Here is a 19,304-nt window from a genome sequence, read left to right as displayed (position 1 = left end):
GGCTTGGAGAGCAAACACCTGAACCAGCCTGCAGGGACCTTTCGCTTTCTGTCAGAACAGGGTAGCTACACCCCGCTCCAGAGCACCTAGATTTTCAAAGGCTCATTTCTCTACCACTTTCAAATGAAGTCATCGATTGCATTTTACTTTTAAACAGCACACTTTATGGCATCAGAATGTATCCAGTTTGGCTGCATGTTCCTATTTAACTACTACTTGGACAAACACATCAAATTTATGGGAAAGATGGGCAAGGGAAAAAAATGCTGGTGTTTCCAAAAAAAGTCCCAACAAACACTAATTTGTTGCTGGGCCTGGTAGGGCAGACTTGTAATCCCAGTACTCAGGGGGCTGAAGCAGGAGAATTATTGTTCAAAGCCTACCTACGCTAAAGTTTGTCAAGCCTAAAACTCTTCTAAGACCCTGTACCAAAATGAAAAGGAAAAAAATAGGGGGGGGGCTTCAGAATGTAGCTCAGTGTTAAAACACTTATCTAGCTCACACAATCTGGGTATCAAAGACTAATTTGCCCAGGATATTTATTAATCTGACCAACAAACAGCTTCATTAAACACCATCTTATATTGGGTGAAAGTGGGTAATTATAAAACATATTCTTAGCCTGTGTGAGGATCTAGATTCAATCCCTTACCAGCAGAAAAAATAAGAACAAAAACTCAGCTTGTAACAACCAATGAAGTAGCATATTACACACATCAGAGGAACCTTCCCTAATACTCTGGAACAAAGCTTAAAGACAAATACACTGCATTAGTTTTTTGCTTTTTTTTTTTTTTTTTTTTTTTTTTAAGTAAAACTATAATTTAAAAAATTGATCCCAATACTCAGGAGGTAAAAAATGAGCAGCTTGGTCTATACAGTGAGTTCTAAAACAGCCAGGGCTCAAATAGTGAGACCCTATCTCAAAAAATAAGAAGAAACAAAAATTAAAAAATTAAACATTGAAAGTACGAGTTTTAAAGGATTAATGACTTTTAAAGGATTAATCTAAACTAGAAGTCAAAGTTGTCTTTAAAAGTTTTTTTCAATTATTCCTCAACATTAGAGACAACTTTTGGTTGAAATAGAAAATACTGAACACCTTGCTTCTGGTGAGACCCATACAAAACGGCCCAGGGTGATTGATCTCCACATGCTCATTCAGTTAGGCTTCCCAAAATTTTCTCATGGTTCCACAGCCTTAAGAAAAGCAGTGTTTCGTCACCAACCATCACCTTCCTCATTGATACCATTTTAACAGCTCTCCTTTCAGCTGGCTACACTGTCTTCGCATTACTTGTGTGCCTTCTCCTGAAAGGTCAGTGGCAAGGCTGTTTTCACCTATGAGATCCCTGGCTTCAGACATTTCTTGTATGCAGAAAGCTTTCAGTGACATGTCTGGTGAATAAGTGACAACAGTTATGGACCACCTAGGGGAGAGTGACATCTAAAACCCTGGCTAGACTTGGCTACAATCTGACATCCGTAAGCCTACTTAAAGCATGTTGCTTTAAGTAGGTTTTCCGGAGGCCAATGCTGCCCCAGGGTAATGACTCCCAACACCATGACTCTGCTTTGGTCCACAGACTGACTTGTCAAATGTGAGAATTTCCAAGCATTAGTGGTAAAGCTATCACTCACTGACCTTCGTCTCCAGCCCGGAACATCAAGCCTGGAGACGAACATGGTAAGGACGAAAAATCCTAACAAAAATATTTTCAGATTTCAGGAATTTCTTAAAAAGAAGAAAGAGGCTGAAGTTCAGATCCCACTTCTGAAGAGAGTGAGGATGAAGCAGGCTTACTCTACCCTAGCAGGCGGTCAACATGAGTCTCTTAGACGCCTGGTTCTCGACAAAAAGCCCTCGTCAGTCTGAACATCCACTTGAAGGATGCAGTGCCTTGCACAGCTTCCTCTACCTGGATTCCCTCAGTGTCTTTCAATCGAAAGGGGCACTAATAGGCCAGGTGTGGTGGTGGCGCACGCCTCTAATCCCAGCACTCCGAGAGGCAGGTGGATCTCTGAGAGTTTGAGGCCAGCCTGGTCTACAAAGCAAGTCCAGGACAGCCAAGGCTACACAGAGAAACCCTGTCTCAAAAAACAAAAACCAACAAATAAAATAAATAAAAAGAAAAGGGGGGCAGTAACACTGTTTGTGTGCTTCGAAACCATCCAGTCCCCCAGTCGCCCCAGCTGCCCTTCTGTGTGCCACTGCATCAGACATCCGCCCACTCTTACCTATGGAGACCCACCTGGCTCTGACTTTCATTTGATGACTATCGTTGTACCAGTCTTTCAAACACTACTGCTACACTGTGCATAATCTAAGCATTTTATTAACTGGCAAATGAAAAAAAAAAAAGTACTTTTTAATGTTCAATGACTTGCTACTCTGAACTGAAGTTTTCAATCTACAACAGTAACTAAGGTCTGTCTTTCTTGGTCAGTACAGTATCTGGCATTGTTGTTAAACTGGCTCACTCTCACATAAACATTAACATATATTCCTCACATATGCAAATGGGCAGGAATGAGCTCCTGTCACTTTCCAAGGAAACAGATGCACTCCCCCTCATATGCAGGAGCAGGCGTCACCTGCAGAATGCAACTTCTTGGGCTCCACCGAGTATGAAGACATTCTTCCATTTGTAGCAGCAGCTTCTTGGTAGAGAACCAGTTTCTGAGTCATATCATTTAAGAGATTCAAACACTCCCTCGAAATGGCAGTCCAGTTGTGGGGATGTCCACCTAAGGTAGTCAAACAACACTTCTGAAATGGAAAAAGTCCTGTATCCTCTTCTCCCATCTCGTGCCACTCATTCCCCCGTCACGAAGGTCTCTCTTAAACATATTCCTTTTGTGGCATGAAAGAGGACCATTACTTAACCAGCAAACACGCACAAGATACTCCTCAGACTAGCTGTTGTGTGCCAGTAACTCGGGACAACTAAGGACTGTAGAAAAATCTACTTGAGTTTTAACCACAAGCCCCAGAGCCGAAGTTCTCTGGCAAAGCACATGCAATCTTGTCAGCTGCTTGGGTCTCTGAGCCCAAGTGTAGCAGAAAAGCATGCTCCTCTTTTCCCCAGTGCCAGCACTGTGCTCCTCACCACAAAAAGGAAAGCAGCTCTGATCAATTATATTTTTATATAACTGGGTTTCATTTCCACATCACATTTAACTACAGACGATCTTTTCACAGTCTGGGAACTGGCAAGCTTGGCAAAATGATGGAGAGCTAATTAGAAAGCAGATGAAAGGTTAGCCAGGCTCTTTCCCTCTGGGGCAGGGGCTGGACGACTTCCATGCCAGGAACATGGTGAGAGCTCTGGCAAAGTCAGTCTTGGCAAGTACAGCAGAGAATGTCAGGCCTTCCAAGGATACCCTCAGCCTGTCAAATCCAGTTTGCCTACCTTCTCTCTTTAGGGAGGCAAAGGAACCTAGCAGAAGCACACAGCTATGTTCGTGGAGTTAGGTAACAAAAATGTCACTTATTCCATCTAGGAATGAAGCCACCTAAATTTCAAGGTCCTCATTAAAAGAGAAGATTCTTAGGCTAAGCTTCTCTGCTGACACACTACACAATTTCCTCAGGTTTAGGTATTTAAGGAGTTGAAAAAACGAATATCCACAAATAAATGGTTTTCCTGGTGACATAAATTCTATGCATAGCAACGTCACCATTTGTCATTTGTCACCCTCAAAGGACTCAGGATATGTGGATGGATGAACTACACCTCCCTTCCCAAAGCTTTGGAGCACCCTGAGCACACACATGCATGCCCAAGTAAGTCTATGACTCTCAGCAATACCTGGTTGGCTGAGGCTAAAAACTTCTTGCCTTCGAGACGGAGAATATTGAGAAAGCAACATCAGGTCCTGTAAGGCCAAATACTAAAGGGAAAAGAGAAAGCCTGTTAAAGCTTTAACAAAACCATATGCAAGAACTAGACTCACTACATCTCCAAAGACAAAGACAGATTCTAAAATAAAAGGAATATTTCAGAACCATAACTTTCCCTCTGTATCTCTAGGACTCTCCTGCCTCTACCTCCCTACAGAGTAGGCTCTGGCTAACACAAGAACTACAGAGCTCTCTATTCTTTCAGCTCTGGAGTGGAAAATTCTGCTATCACTTCCTCCTGGAACTTTCCCTGTCCTCACACAACATCACAGCTCTCGGCTTTGGCACTTGAGCCTGTTGTTTCGTCTGCTCCTACTCACCACTGCGAGGTCCACAAGATCAGGGATATCACCTTGCTCACTACCACATGCAAAGGCTGAGCCCATCGCAGAAACACACTGAACATCCCCTCTCCCAGGCAAGCCTGTCAGTCCTTCTGAGGGGAGTGAGTGGCGCCACCACACTTGCCAGGATAAACTTAGTCCTGCTTATGTCGTCTGCCTTTCCAGTAGGCTATGCTATGTCTCAGCCATCGACCTACCCAACGCAGCCAGCAGTACCCGGCACTAGCCTTCTACTGAAGGTTCAATAGGTGATCAAATGAGTAGCTAGCACTGAACAGCAATTAGGGCCTCAATGGTTCATTCTCCTACTTGTTTACAGCTTCTCTAGACTGTGAAAAACACTGAGTTCCAAGCATTTCCTTTAATTATTTTTAAATCACTAAGCTTAATGGGCATGTTGTTATATACCTGTGCCTTAGCACTCACTCAGAAAGTGGCTTAGGCAGGATAATGGCAAAAATCAAGCCCAACCTGGCCTACATAGCAGGGTCTTGTCTCAAAAACACAAAAATAGAAAATAAACAAGGCACTACAATCTTTTAACAGAGTAAGACATATCCTGTTATTCACAATTTCAAATTGTAATTTCAATCAAATCGGCTTTCTTTTACTTTGATTTGTAAACTTGTCTAACTTTTATGATTTATGGTTTTAGAATTATCAGTAATTCATGTCAACACACAACCACGCACACTACACTACCTCTGACCACGAGCAGTAAATGAACAAAAGCATGTCTAGACGCAGCGCTTTAAAAATGCACCAGTGTTTCACAACGATCTGTGAAAGTTATACCTTCAGCTGGCTACCACTGCATCGTATGTCTGAGAGACCTCTGTCTTTTGTGACTAGGTAGCTGGCTTAGCTGGGTGTAGGGGGCACATGCCAGTGGTCTCTCCTACTCAGAAGCTGAAACAGAAGTACAGGATGAATCCAAGAGTCCAATACCACCCTGGGAAACATTCCTACATATCTGGTGCATACACAGAATACTTTACTTCATATTTAATCACTTGAAATGATTTAAAAAAAAAAAAAAAAAAAAACAGCACTAGCAAGTAGGTAATTTTACAGTACCAACACTAGAGTGTTCTAGGCCAGCGGTTCTCGGCCTTCCTGACACTGCAACCCTTAATACAGCTCATGTTTTGGTGACTCCAACCATAGACTTAATTTCATTGCTACTTCCTAACTGTAATTCTGCTGTTATGAATTGCAATGTAAATATCTGGGTTTTCAGATGGTCTTGGGTGACTCCCCAAAGGGGTCATAACCCTTGGTTGAAAACTGCTGTTTGAGACCTTCAAATAGTATTATCTACATGACTGGCTACGCTGAATATTACCTCTAACTCTAGAAGGTAAGTCAGAGATAACTGCAAAGCCATGCACACTTCTGGTACCTTTACGATGAGGGGGGGATTGCTATTTAAGACTCTCGGGAGGCATTCCTCGGATTCTTCCGCAAAAGGTGGCTGAACAGGAAACACATAAGCCTGTTGGATACAGTGAGATTCAAAGAATGTGAAAGGGATTCTTTTCATGACCTTGCTATACTCCGTAAGCACGGACTGAGCCGATGAAGAACAAATACAATCAAATCAATATCTCAGTGCTCCTTGCCAAAGCACTGTTAAAAGCGCGTTACTGTGTGGGGCTGGGAATGGCTCAGCAGTTCAAAGCACTGGCTGCTCTTCCAGAGGACCTGGGCTTGATTCTCAGCCCGTACACTGCGAGGGTGTAAGTGACTGTAACTCCAGGCCCAGAAAACCCAATGGCCTCTTCTGGCCTCCAGACTCCAGGCACTCACGTGGTACATAGACGTACATGTAGGCAAAATGCTCATACACATAAAGTTTTAAACAAAAATAAATATATTTTCTAAAGTGCCACTGTCCCAATTTTGTCAAATGGGTACCTACGAGCAGAAATAAACTCCAGGAACAAAGATCCTGGGAAACCACTGCGAATTACCACAGTGCTGGAAAGACCAAACAGACACTTCTTTCCTATGCAAACACATCTAGACCATTAAAAAAGAGGCAATTAGTCACCTAAAAATCTTTTTGTGGAGCTCAGCAGTCTGAGTACTGGCCGCTCCTCTGAGGACCCTGGCGCCCAGCTGGCAGCTCACAACTGTATGGAACTCCGGTTTCTGGGGAGCCATACCAATAGGCATGTACGTGGAGCACATATATATATGCATGTAGGCAAAATGCCCATAAAACTGTCCAGATTAATTCAATTTGCAGAATCATTTCTTCGTGTAAATTTCAAGATCTTTTTTTAAAAAGCAAATACTGTATAACTATACATTTATATGTTAATAGTATGTATTTCTTTTTTCTTTTTCTGGTTTTTCAAGACAGGGTTTCTCTGTGTAGCCTTAGTTGTCCTGGACTCACTTTGTAGACCAGGCTAGCCTTGAACGCACAGAGTTCTGTCTCTGCCTTCCTGAGATTAAAGGAGTGTGCCACCATGCCCAGGTTAACAGTATCTACTCATTAGTATGAAAAATTAAATTAAAATCTAGGCCAACCTTATACTCAAAAACCCAGGAAGGCTGGCTCTCAGTAAAGCATGGTAAATAACATCCTGTTTAATTTCTAGGTACTCCATGAGCACCAGCTGTTCCTTAGGAATACAGACTGAACAATGAAACCGAAAACCAACTAAGTAACGTAGCTGTGAGCAGTGCTCTGCTAAAGAGCACCTTCCTATACTCTGAAACGCAGCAGTACTAACAAACAACTTCACATACTGACCTCGGTGGCATAGATTCTGAAGAGAATCCACGAGATGTACCAAGTCATCAAGAGGAAGACAGAACACAGCCACACATGGTAGAGTAGCGAGACATTCAGGAGGCCTCCTATCGTGTCCAGAGGCCTGTGAGCCTGCCTATAAAAGTAGCAAGTACCATTAACTCGGCAGCAAAGACAGGATTCCATGCTAAAAGACACAGCCCATCTGCTGGTACCTTCTAGTGCACTCTCCCTGACATTCCCTCAGAAGTTCATAGGGAAGCTGCGGGGAAGGTGCAGGCAGGAACTGGCCCTGCAGTGCCTGAGTTCTCAGTGCCACTTACTGTGAAGCCAGAGCCACGGCCACATGCCTAACTACTTAGGACAGGTGAAAGCTTATTACTGCTGATTCACAGCTTAATTCCTTGACCAGTTAAACAGGGCTAGGGAGCAGGGTACAGGGGCTCTTGTGTCACCCAGCACACAAGAAAGGGAAGGAGAGGGGCAAGAGCATCTGAAGTCTCGGAAATATGCCTAGGACGTCTGGATCAGATAGCAGCTCCGTGTGTCTGCCATACAGTTTCAGAGCATTGCACGTTACAGAAACAATGGTCTTTGCTTTTCAAACAATTTTAGAAACTATTAGAATGTTACGCTTAAAACTCACATCCTAGAAGTCCTTGAGTGACTCAGTATTGCTATAAATCCTAAAATCACAAAACCAGCAACTGTACAAAACAGAACCTGAGTCTGACCATCACCTATGGGCCCCTCTTAGGTAGCCCTGTGTCCATCTTCATTTTCCTCATGCACAGAACAGAGCATCATCCCCTCACTCTCCCTCCTCAGGCTCTCACGGATTTAAAGCAGCTTACAACAGGGTTGTTCACACAGTGCTCGCCATTCGTGGGGAAGCCCAACAAATGACAGGATCATGTCAGATCTAAGTCAATACTGACTGATGGTCTGGCTAGATGATGAAAGAATAGCAGGCACTTCACAATAGAATAAGATTTTTTGAGTTTAAGAACAAAAACTTAGATTTCTATCACATACTGTTTTCCTCTTTCCAGCTGACACAGTCTGCAATGCACTTGGTTTCTCACCTAATAACTAAGTGGAGAATAAAACTAAATCTTACCTAGGAACTCATAAAAATAATTGCAATCTACAGGACCTCTAAAATACCCAGCTGTGTCAAAATCCCAACTCTCTGTAACTGAACCTAGTGGACTCCATATGATACAAGCCTCACAGTGAAGTAACCAAAAATTAAAAGGACACACAATGGAGGAAACTGACTTTATCCAGTAAATACAGGTTAAGCCCATTTTGGTCTGTTTATTTGAAACAGGATCTCCCTGTACAGCTCAGTCTAGCCTTGAACTCACAATCCTCCTTGCCTCAGCCTCACTAGTCCTGGGGCTGAGGGAATGCGCTGCGCCCAGCTTAGATGAACCCTTGGCTGTGAGCAAAGTGTGAGTGGGATAAGACAGAGCACTGTAGTGCATCCACGTGACTGCCACCTTCATCAACTATGGCTGCATCACAGGCAAAGTGAAACCAAGAACACATCACGAGTATGCGAAGCTTCCATGTTTATCTGATGGCTAAGCTACTCCTATTGATCAAAAGTTCTGTGAGAAAGTGGTGATACAGCTAAGTAGATAAAGGCATTGCAGCCAAGTCCAACAATCCGAATTCACACCTCAGGATTCACATGATAAAAGGAGAGACCACACTCAAGGGAAAGAACTCCCTCAAGATGGCCTCTGATGGTCACACATATGCACACTACATAAATATAAAAATGTTTTCAAAAATGTGAGAAAACAAAAAAGCATTTATTTAGTTAGTGAGTTGTGGTTTTTTTAATAAATCACAGATACAATGAACACGAAAAAATCTGTGGTATATAATAAATGAAAAAGATAGACACGGCCATGCGACTCAGAAAATGATAACTAACAGCAGCATCAAAGCAGCTGACTATTTCTCATGTCTGGGAGAAGTCTGAGTGAGTGGAGACAGGCAGGAGTCTTTCACTCTGTTCTTTCCATTTTGGTTTTGAGACAAGGTCTCACCTTGGCTGGCCTAAAACTCACTATTCTGTAGATGAGGCTGGCCTTCTGCCTCTGCTCTCGAGTGTTGTGTGCCATACTCTCGTACAAGTCTTTGCATTTTTAAACTGTGGGAGCTACATGCATTCAAAAATAAAGGCAATTTGTTTCCTGAGAACTGTGTGCATGTGTCTTTGTTCGTGTGGGGGTATGACTCAGAAATATTAGTAATTTATTAATGACTTCATTACATTGAAAGATTATCTACCTTCCAGCATCTTTAGAGGATTAAAGTGAAGCAGACAAAGCGCATGGCATTTGGTATTCAACACCCAAACTTAGTTAAGAGTGAGAAGCTAAGTCCATCACAGGACAGACTGGCCGGAGAGGGCATGGTGTCAAGCACGCTTGGCCTTCACCTGATCCACAGTGGCTCAGGAGTGTGTACAGCAGGGTGAGTTTTCAACTATACGCAGGATGGGGCAGGGGTGAGCCAGCACGTTCCTGTTATGTCAAGTACCTCCCTCTCTTCTGTTACTTCAATTTAAAAGAAATTAAAGGATGAAGCTAAACAATGCATCTAGGAAGTAGTAAAACTTAAAAGGAAGGAAACAGATAAAACTGGACTTGACTTACTCCTCTATGTGAAGGTCCATGGCAGTGCTAATCCAAGCTCTGGGAATATGTCCTGGGGAGAAAACACCAAGACAGGAACATGAGCAGTTAGTACAATCCCTCACCATGCTTAGAAGACCTCAGTGAAAATGCTAGGCTGCCTGACTAGGAATAGAGAAGAAAAGGGACGAGTTTCCAAGTCCCGGAAGCCCTTCCTCTCAGATACACATGACGTCGCCACCATGGTTATTAAAAACAAAGCAGATCCAGACAACTATGAGGGGGCGTCTGCAGCCATCTAGCTTTTCAGTGCACAGTCACGTGGCTAACAGCACACGCCACCAGCGGTGACCATGCCTATCAGCCCATCTCGAAGTCTACAGGTGAGCAGTCACTCATCCCTGCCTCTGCCTCACACAGAGCAAAACGTGTAGCCGTGGTGCTTCTGGGCTGGAGAGATGACTCAGCAAGCCAGAGCTGCCACCAAGTCTAATTACCGAAGCTGATTCCCAGAACCACAAGCCGCCCACCGCATGACACGCTCACCATCTTTAGTCGCGTAGCACAGAGCTGTGCGCTCTGACTGCCGTGCAACAGCTCCCCGGGTCTTCCTCCCCACACACGACTGCACACTTAGCCCCTGCACAGGCTCCCCACCCCCGCCCCGGGCCCTGTCTCAGCCTCTAGAGCCACTCACTTCTGTTCTAAGGCTGAGCATCTGTTTCTGAGGTGAACATAACTTCACGATTTACCTCGTGTCCAACACGAGATCTCTCTGTTAGAGGAGTACTTTACATGTGTATACCACATTTCCTTTAATAAAAAATTCCTTTCACTAAACCCTGACAATCCACACAATGAAATCAGTGGAGCTGATCAAGCACAACTAGAAAAAATGAATTCAAGAGTAACTTTGCAACTGGCATTTTCTACACTGTGAGCTAATAATATACTATATTTAGAAAGTAGAAATTCTTACCAAAAAAATAATACACAATGCAGAAATTTCTGACCACGAACAGGGACTCCACACAGCTATGTTTAACTAGTAAGAGGAGAGATCTCCTGAAGCGCAAAAATTTGTACTGCTGTGGAAGACAACAAGAAAAAGTCAAATGGCATCTCCAGCACCACCCTGGGTGGGCACACCAGCAGAGGCAGACGGTGACACAGTCATTCAGAGGCCGGGTTGCAGCTTGATGCTGTAGCAGCTTGCCTAGCATGTGTGAGGCCCCGGTCAACCCCCACCACCAAAACCTAAATTTAACGAAACACACCATAAGCTGCCGCCTATGAGATGGCTCAGTGGATAAAGGTGCCTACTGCCACGCCTGGTGACCTGCGTTCTATCCCACATGAGACAATATGGTACAAGAGAACCAACTCCCACAAGCTGTACATACATATAAACACACACACAGAAAGAGAAAAGAGGAAAAATTCTAATTTAGAACTTAAAAGACATTATTCATAATAACTATATAGACTATTTTAATGTTTAAATATTTAATAATTTTTACACTATACAACTAAGATCAGAAATAAGATGATTAACACTATGAATCCATGTTATGTTAAGGACTACTGATGAGGAACATACAAGGAAACACAGCGGCTCAGCAGCCCCTTCTCCATGGGGATATATTCCAAGAACTGGTAGATGCCTGGCAGTGCCAAACCCTGTGTATACCACGCTTATCCCATGTACAAAACATGCTAATGATAACAAATATTCCAGTAAGATAATATCTAATGATAAGCATATCTAGCGCTTGATTAAACCTTATTATTTCTGGAATTTTCTATTTAGTAAAGCCAACTGTGGTTGATGGTGATGAATAGAACAGCGCCGGGGACGTGCCGGGGCTTCCTGCGGACCCCTCACTGTGCACTCTGAGCAGGGAGGGTGGTCCAGTCACTCCCACCTCACAGGCCTACGGAGGGAGATGGACTACCAGGCCCACCTTGCAGACATACAACTAAGGCACGGGGAGTGTGTCACCACCGCACGCGGCTAGCCCGCGGTAACCTGTATTAGGGATCCAGCAGGCCAGCTGCAGAGCGCATCACCTCAGCGCCCGTGCTGCGCTGACTCTGCAGACCCTGCACTAGGTTACGTGCAGACACCCGGGAGCACCTGCCCTTGCACCAGGGGTGAAGCCAGGTGTGCACGGGCAGTAACCCTGGGCATGTCACAGTGCTCTAGTTAGCGGCAAAATAAATCGATTTGCTAAATCAAAGCAGTGCCTTACTGAGTATTTGCAAATTCTATTAACAAAAAGTTATCAAAAAGAAAAAGTAACAAAACCACACTTCAGAAACATTGGCTGAATGCGTCCTCTCCTTGCCACCATTCGCTCCCAAAATGCCAACGGAAAACCAACTAACTTGAGGGAGTCTTAACCTGTGATCCAAAGGTGAGCTTCCTCTATTATCGGGCTGACCCTTCTTTAAGGACTTTTAGAAGCTAAAGAAAAGCAAAGGCCTACGTACTAGATGGAAGCTTCTTTTATAGCGTGATTATAAAAAGCAGCCGATGTGAATACCTGGTCACAAACGGTAGTTGGCACTCTACTGGTGCAGGCAAAGATCTCAACCAAGACATGGAACTGTACCACGCAAGGATACGGTTTCTACACAGCTCTTTACTGCCAAGGTGCACAGCGCACCCACCCTATCTCCATTTGCTCCCGAGTTTAAATGATTTTCAATTAAATTTTGGAGGGCCTTGGCTACTTAATTTATCCACCACCACCATGCCAGACACCCCACTACTCCTCTACAGCTTCCATCCTGTTCCATGTTGCTGAAGATGTTCCCTTTTTGTCAGGACCAGCATTAAGAATCTTTTCCCTGGCATACAGACACAGAATTAAACTCAGCCTTAAAGGGGAAAAAAAAAAAAACAACCCAGGTAGAGCATAGCGGTGCACCCCTTCAATCCCAACACTCGGGAGGCAGAAACAGGCATATCTCTGTGAGGCTGAGGGCAGCCTGCTCTCCACAGTGAGCTGCAGGCCATCCAGGGAAATAGGGAGGTCCTGTCTAAAATAATACTAGTAGGGGTCACAGTCATAGTAAAAAAATAAACAAATCAAATAAAAAGGAATCTGAGAACTGATAGACTAAGATCAGAAAGGAGAGGAGAACCTCCCCTATCAGTGGACTTGGGGAGTGGCATACATGCAGAAAGGGGAGGGAGGGTGGGACCGGGAGGGGAGGAGGGAGGGGCTTATGGGGGGGGATACAAAATGAATAAAGTGTAATTAATAAAAAAAAAAAAAGAATAAAAAAAAATAAAATAAAATAAAAAAATAAAAAGGAATCTGACACGAACATTTTAACAGTTTAAAGCAAACTAGTGGACTGATCTGATCTTTCATTAAAATACTTAGTAAAAAATATATACACTATGAAGCTATTTATGTAAGTCCTATCCATAAAACATTTTAGACACATACAAACATTGATACCTCAGGTCACACGTGTAAACATGAGCTCCAGTAAAAAGTCTGGGAACATATAAGCTGGGAGCGGTGGTTCCCCTGGGACAAAGACTAAGACTGACCGGGGAGGTCACAGGGACTCTCAGTTTATGGCAATATTTGAGTATTTGCCAACAAACATGCCACCACATTCTTGGGAAGCTGACAGCCTGCACTTAAAATAATGACAACAATGATGATACTAATGGTTAGTTCTCTTGTGTGAAAAAACACAAGACAGGGAGACTGGTGAGGTGGCTTAGCAGGTAGAGGCTTGTTGCCAAATCTGACACCCTACAATCTGACAAGCCCTGGAACCCACACAGTGGAAGGAAGGAACTGACTCCCACAGTTGTCCTGACTCCATACATACTTATGGCATAAAATGTGCGTGTGTGCACACAACTGTTAAGTCTCTTTTCTAGTGAGTTTAACTATGAAGTTAAAGTGGCTATGCCAAGGAGGTAGTAATACATACCTGAACCTCAGCACTCAGGAATTAGAGGTAGGAAGATGTCCACAAGTTCAGCCTGGCCTACATAGCTAGCACTGGTCATGCGTACATAATGCGATCCCATCTCAAAAATGAGTCAACAGGCCAGGCATGGCCGCACATACCTTTAATCCCAGCACTTGGGAGGCAGAGGTAGGCGGATCTCCATGAGTTCAAGGCCAGCGTGGTATATATAGTGAGTTCCGGGATAGCCAAGCTACATAGTAAGACCCTGTCTCAAAAACAAGGGCAGAAAATGAAATAATGGCACGTAAATAAGTAAATGACTACAAGTAGCCCATCACTCTTCAGTGAGAAGGAATGGGCTTGTCTTCTCACGTCAGCTGTTTCCCATCAACTCCCCCTGCTTTATTCACCAGCTTAACATGTACAAAACAAGACCGCATAGTGGGCGTGAGCAATGCTCCTAGACCCCTGAAAAGCCTAAGCCAAAGGGTGCTCCTGCCCCCAGTCCTACAGGGAGGCAGACTTACCACACAATAAAAACAAAGACACAGACCTGACTGCTCTGGGCACGCATCTATCATCTCCAGCGGCATCAGCCAGTCTCCCCGACTCCACTGTCCTGCCCACCGCCCAGCAGATGGCCACACACTGGGCGCTACAGGACATGTCCCAGTATAAATTCTAGCCAAATGTTAAAATTTTAGAGCTAGGTATGGTAGCACATGCCTGTAACTAGAACTTGGAAGCTGAGGCAGAAAGATTCAGAATTCAGGACTAGCCTGAGCTACGCAGTAAGACCCTGCCTCAAAAATAGACAGGTAGGTAGATGGATAAATTGATAGATGGATAGATGGATGGATGGATGGACAGACAGATAAGGCCAGGTGGTACATGGCTGTAATCCTAGCACTCAGGATTACAGAGGCAGGCAGATAACTGTGAGTTCAAGGCCAGACCAGCCAAGGATACACAGAGAAACCCTGTCTTGATAAAACAACAACAAAAAATTTTATAAAGCTAAAGTGAAAATTTGTAATCTTAGAATAAACTTTTGAGATTCAATAATCTAAAATTTTACCAAAAGAAATTACAAAAATAAGAACTAAACTTTTGCATTATATGGTAGAAGCAATCACTTATCAGCCCTGTTAACGAACAGTTCCTGTGTCACTGGTTGACCTCACCCAGAGACCCAGCAAGATGTTCAGGACTGTCTTCTTTTCTCATGTTTTGATCTGTTGTGTCTGGACTTAAGATCACGGACAACAGGGTATTCCTATGCGGAGCTTTTCTCCGAGTAGTGTGAATGCATCCTGCTTTCACAGCCTCTTCACATCTGTGACGAGTTCCTAAGCAGGAAGCTCTTCCACACTAGCATAACTGAAGGAGGTGAGGATCAGACGATCTGAGCGACACGATCGCCTCGGTGTGTTCTCACCAGTTCTGTTCTTCCAATGCAACGGGCATGTGAAAGGTAAGCAGGGAGAACCCTGGCATGCATTACCACACGTGACTGCTTCATGCCTATGTGTGTCAAAATGCACATCTGGAGGCTAGAGGGCACCTCGTGAAGCTGATCCACTGTGGGATTCAGAGACTGAATGAAGATTGCCAGGTTTGTGCATCTATCTGCTTCCCGTCGGAGTCGTGAAAATGGTGGTGAGTGAGCTGGGAAGATGCTCAGTCCAGGGTTTGCCATCCACGCAGGAGAGCCTGCGTTCAGATGCCCACCCACGCAAACAGACAGAAACGGCAGCACGTGCCTACACCCCAGCCCCAGCCAGATACACACGATTCTGGAGCTCACCGGCAGCTGGCTTTGCCAAGTTAGTGAAGTCCAAATTAACTGAGAGACCTTGTCTCAAAAGCTAAAGTGAGAAGCAACTGAGGAAGAGTCGACATCAACCCCCGGCCTTAACACAGGCATGTGAGCAAGCACACACGTTACTGCAACCCTCAAACCAGGAGAAAAGAATTTTGCTTCCGCACCTCCGGCTTGTTCTGCAAAGGGCCTGAGACAATAACTGACGTGCTCTTCAATCACTTGCGCACGCACCCCGAAGCCCCTGACATGAATGTGCCATTCTCCCCTCCAGGCCAGGAAAGGAAAGAGGGGGACTTCCCGAGTGGCTGCAGGAAAGCATGGCCACAGCCCTCCAAACACACTGAAGTCTCACAGACACAGATGTCCTCTTCCTAACCAAACTTTGAAGATTTCAGTGCTAAGGAACCTGCACGCGCATGTGCGTGTATGAGAGGGGTGAGTCTGAATGGGAGTGCGTGCTGGGGAGGGGGAGGGCAGCCCAGTGTGCTGGCCTTGGCTGTTCCAATGTGTTTAAGATAGGGTCTGTCCACCCCACACCCCCAGGCCAGATGACCTCAGAGCTTAGGGAGGTCCCAGCCGCACTGGGATTAGGGACAGCTGCGCTCCTGCACTTTCACAGAACCTGAGCTTGGCTGACAGGTGACATTATCCACAGAGCCATTTTGGTTTTACTGATCAAATCTTGAAGTAGCCAGAGGAGGTTGGCCATATGTACAGACATTATCAAATGATAGCTCAGGAAATACTCAAATTGTATCTTACCTGTATAATGGGAAAGGGAAGATAATTCATGTTGTTAATGAAGTACAGAAGACTGTAGCTATAGCCCATGAAAGCTCCAGCCAGTAGGAAAAACAGATGATACTCATTCAAGCAGGTTTGGGCAACTGGGCTGTCTAAGCTGAGGGGAAAAGTTAAGCTATTAATTCAACAAGTAAAAACACATTATCATTTTTTTAAGACTATTTGCCAGAAGACAAAATTCCATGTTAGTCACTTAAGAAATGCCCCAAATTCTAACAAAATGACTCACTTAAGGTAAACAGGAGCAAAAGGTTAACAAAGCATTTTCCCCTGACGCACAGGCTCTGACTATTCCTCTGTTGCCTTGGAAATCTGAGGTAAGAATGTGTGCAATGGTCATGCTGCTTCCAAAGCAAGGTGACTTCATCTGAACAAGAACAAAAATAACCTGTGTGCACCTAATGGAAGTGCAGGAGTCCTCGGCTGCTCGCGTTTCTCCTAGTGCGCATCTGGACGCCTGGACAGACCCCAGATCTGAGCAGCACTGGCCTCTACAGCAGGGAGCCCACACCTCCCTCATGTGGACCTGGTTTCCTGCTCCCTGCTCTATCTGCCTGCATCCATGTCCTACCATTGTCATTCTCAAGCAGCTTAGAGGCCTCCAGGCCTCACTCTCAGAAATCCAAGTGTCTACACTGCACCTTCCACTCAGAAGTCTTTAAAAGTGTGCTTACTTCCTCAAACCTAAAACACCACTAACACTAGATACACAGAAATAGGGACTTGTGTGAGACTCTGGAAAGCATCTCCTCTGACTTGGTTAAGTAAACAGGATTCCTAGATAGAAAAACAAAAACTTTAAAAACAAAGATGTACTCTACCTCTCAGATCCGGCACAGGGAACCACAAGGAAACCGTACTGGCCCTTGGTGATGACGGCCGCACACCAGGCCACGGCCGTTCCCATGGCGGAGTGTATGAGTGAATGCATGAGCTGCTGGGGGTGAAGGATCCGCCCTATCAGAGCCAGTCGGGAGCCAGGTATGGAGGGCACAACTGCAGAGAAAGCACAGCACCAGGGCTTCGTGACTATGGCGCCAGAAGCCAGAGGAGCCGACACCTTTCCTCTCACCACAAACAAGCACCCAATCAGTGTAAAAGCCACAACTTAAGCCAACAACTCTAACTTTAAAACTCTTGATAAAAATAAGAAAAAAAAAAAAAAAAAAAAAAGAGAAAGAAAAGAAAAAAAAAAAAGAGATACACATACAAGAAAAGCTAGGGAATCTAGAGATGGGCCTAGAAGAAACAAAAACTTTTCATCTTTCTTGTTTTTGTTTTTTTTATTTGTGTTACAGACAAGGTCTTAGGTTGCCCAGGCTGGTCTCAAACAAATTATACAGTGGAGGATGTATCCGAACTAATATCCTCCTGCCTCTGTCTCCTGATTGAGATGTACACTCATATACTAACCACTGAAATTGATATTCCCTGATAGCTAAGCTAATATAATGCCAACTCTGACATCTTTCTATGTGCCATAAAATAATTTAGAGGATAGCTCCAAACTGCCTTTATTCAACATTTGAAACTCACTACAATCCATCCATGAAAATAAGCCACTGAGATAAAAACCAAATAAGGAATATTAAAATAAATACTTGTTATTACACCCCCAACTCTCAATAGGTATCTTCATTAGAGTGTATCATTTATTTGCAGGAGGTATGTGTGGAGGTTAGAGTTGGTTCTCCTTACCCCGCTGAGCTTCCATACTAGCTCCTATATAGGTAGTTTTGGGACCTCTCCAACAATCCAAAAAAACTCTCTGGAAGTAAGCTGGGGAAGAACTGTGTTAATGGAGTAAGGGTATTTCTGTCAGAAAACAGACAGGCTCCCTGACATAGACACCCAAAGAAAAGAAAGATGGCTGTGTGGGTGAAAACCAGGAGTGAAGGGAAAGGGCTCAGATACCTGGGATTTTAGGGAAGAAGCTGCTATCTCCTCATCTTCCCCACCAAAAATGCCCCCAGAACCAACCCTGTGACTGACTTCCTAATATGACAAACCCTGCCATGTCACTCAGCATTCTTCCAAGTTTTGTTTCTCTTTAGAAAATCCTTTCTCTTCTGTGCTTAGTACAACCCCTCCTTCAAAGTCTGGTCCAGCCGCCAGCGCCGCTGGGGAGCCGCCATGCTCAGCCAAAGGTGCCTCTGTACTGGCTCCTACCTGCCCTGCGTCCCTGGGGACAAGCACACCTCACAGATCCTCAGGAGCAGGCTGGGAGCACACCATGCATGGCGAACACACGCATAGGCTTACTCTGATGAGCCAAGTGGCCATCGAGGCCCTGAAAACACTTGCCCACGCCTGTAATCCCAGCCCTCGGGAGGCAGAGGCAGGCAGATCTCTGCTTGAAGCCAGCCTGCTGCACAGTGACTTCTAAAACAGCCAGGGCTACACAGAGAAATCTGGTTGCAAAAATAATACAAACTTGAGCGCCCTCACCTGGCACACATATGGCCCAGGAGCATAGGAGAGAATGAACAGGCCACAGGCCAAAGAGTCTGAACAGGGCTTAAACAGACAGACACCTGGCTGGCAACAAAGCACTCAGAAAGCAAAGAAAAACGATACATATTACCAGTATCCAGTCAGACTTAAAATTTTACATACTGTTTTTTAATATAGAATTTTTTAATACTAAAGAGCTAAAAGGAAAAATGTTACAGCAACATAAATAAATGAGTAAGTAAATAAATAATCAGAAAAAACTTATGTGACAAACTCAGGAATCTGAAAAGGCAAAAAACGAATAAACCAAGGGGAAAAATGCTCTGGAATCCAGGATCCTCCCAAAGTAAAGCCATTTTTCTTAATTAAATATTATAAAACCACAGACTTTGTTATTTTGGGGCGTGCACTCACAAAGCCAATAACATATGCTTGCAATCCCAGTATCTAGGAGGCTAAGGCAAGAATATTACAAATCTGAGGTCAACTCAGATTTGGTCCCCTACCCTATCCGGAATTATTTCACAATTCATTTGCTAACTCACAGCTTTAACACTAGCTGTCAACTATTAAAAAAAATTATGTTTATTTTTTCATTGTGGTAAAATAT

At 44.3% G+C, this 19,304-nt stretch overlaps 1 protein-coding gene across 1 annotated transcript in view; it reads right to left on the bottom strand.

Annotated features, from left to right (window-relative positions):
• Window positions 1-19,304, bottom strand: part of Ndc1 (NDC1 transmembrane nucleoporin) — a 48,720-nt gene that overhangs the window by 26,107 nt on the left and 3,309 nt on the right. The window contains exons 4-11 of the mRNA XM_055629074.1: window positions 17,062-17,236; window positions 16,199-16,337; window positions 10,646-10,754; window positions 9,688-9,739; window positions 7,013-7,148; window positions 5,651-5,743; window positions 3,813-3,894; window positions 2,596-2,748 (exon numbers count right to left, since the gene is read on the bottom strand). Of these exons, the coding sequence (XP_055485049.1) occupies window positions 2,596-2,748; window positions 3,813-3,894; window positions 5,651-5,743; window positions 7,013-7,148; window positions 9,688-9,739; window positions 10,646-10,754; window positions 16,199-16,337; window positions 17,062-17,236 (939 nt within the window). The remainder of the gene's footprint in view (window positions 1-2,595; window positions 2,749-3,812; window positions 3,895-5,650; window positions 5,744-7,012; window positions 7,149-9,687; window positions 9,740-10,645; window positions 10,755-16,198; window positions 16,338-17,061; window positions 17,237-19,304) is intronic.

The sequence above is a fragment of the Psammomys obesus genome, unplaced genomic scaffold (genome assembly GCF_907164565.1).
Source record: "Psammomys obesus unplaced genomic scaffold, mPsaObe1.curated_primary_1811, whole genome shotgun sequence".
Lineage (NCBI taxonomy): Eukaryota > Metazoa > Chordata > Mammalia > Rodentia > Muridae > Psammomys > Psammomys obesus.
Note: the sequence above shows the minus strand (reverse complement) of the source record. Positions and strands in the feature narration are given on the sequence as shown.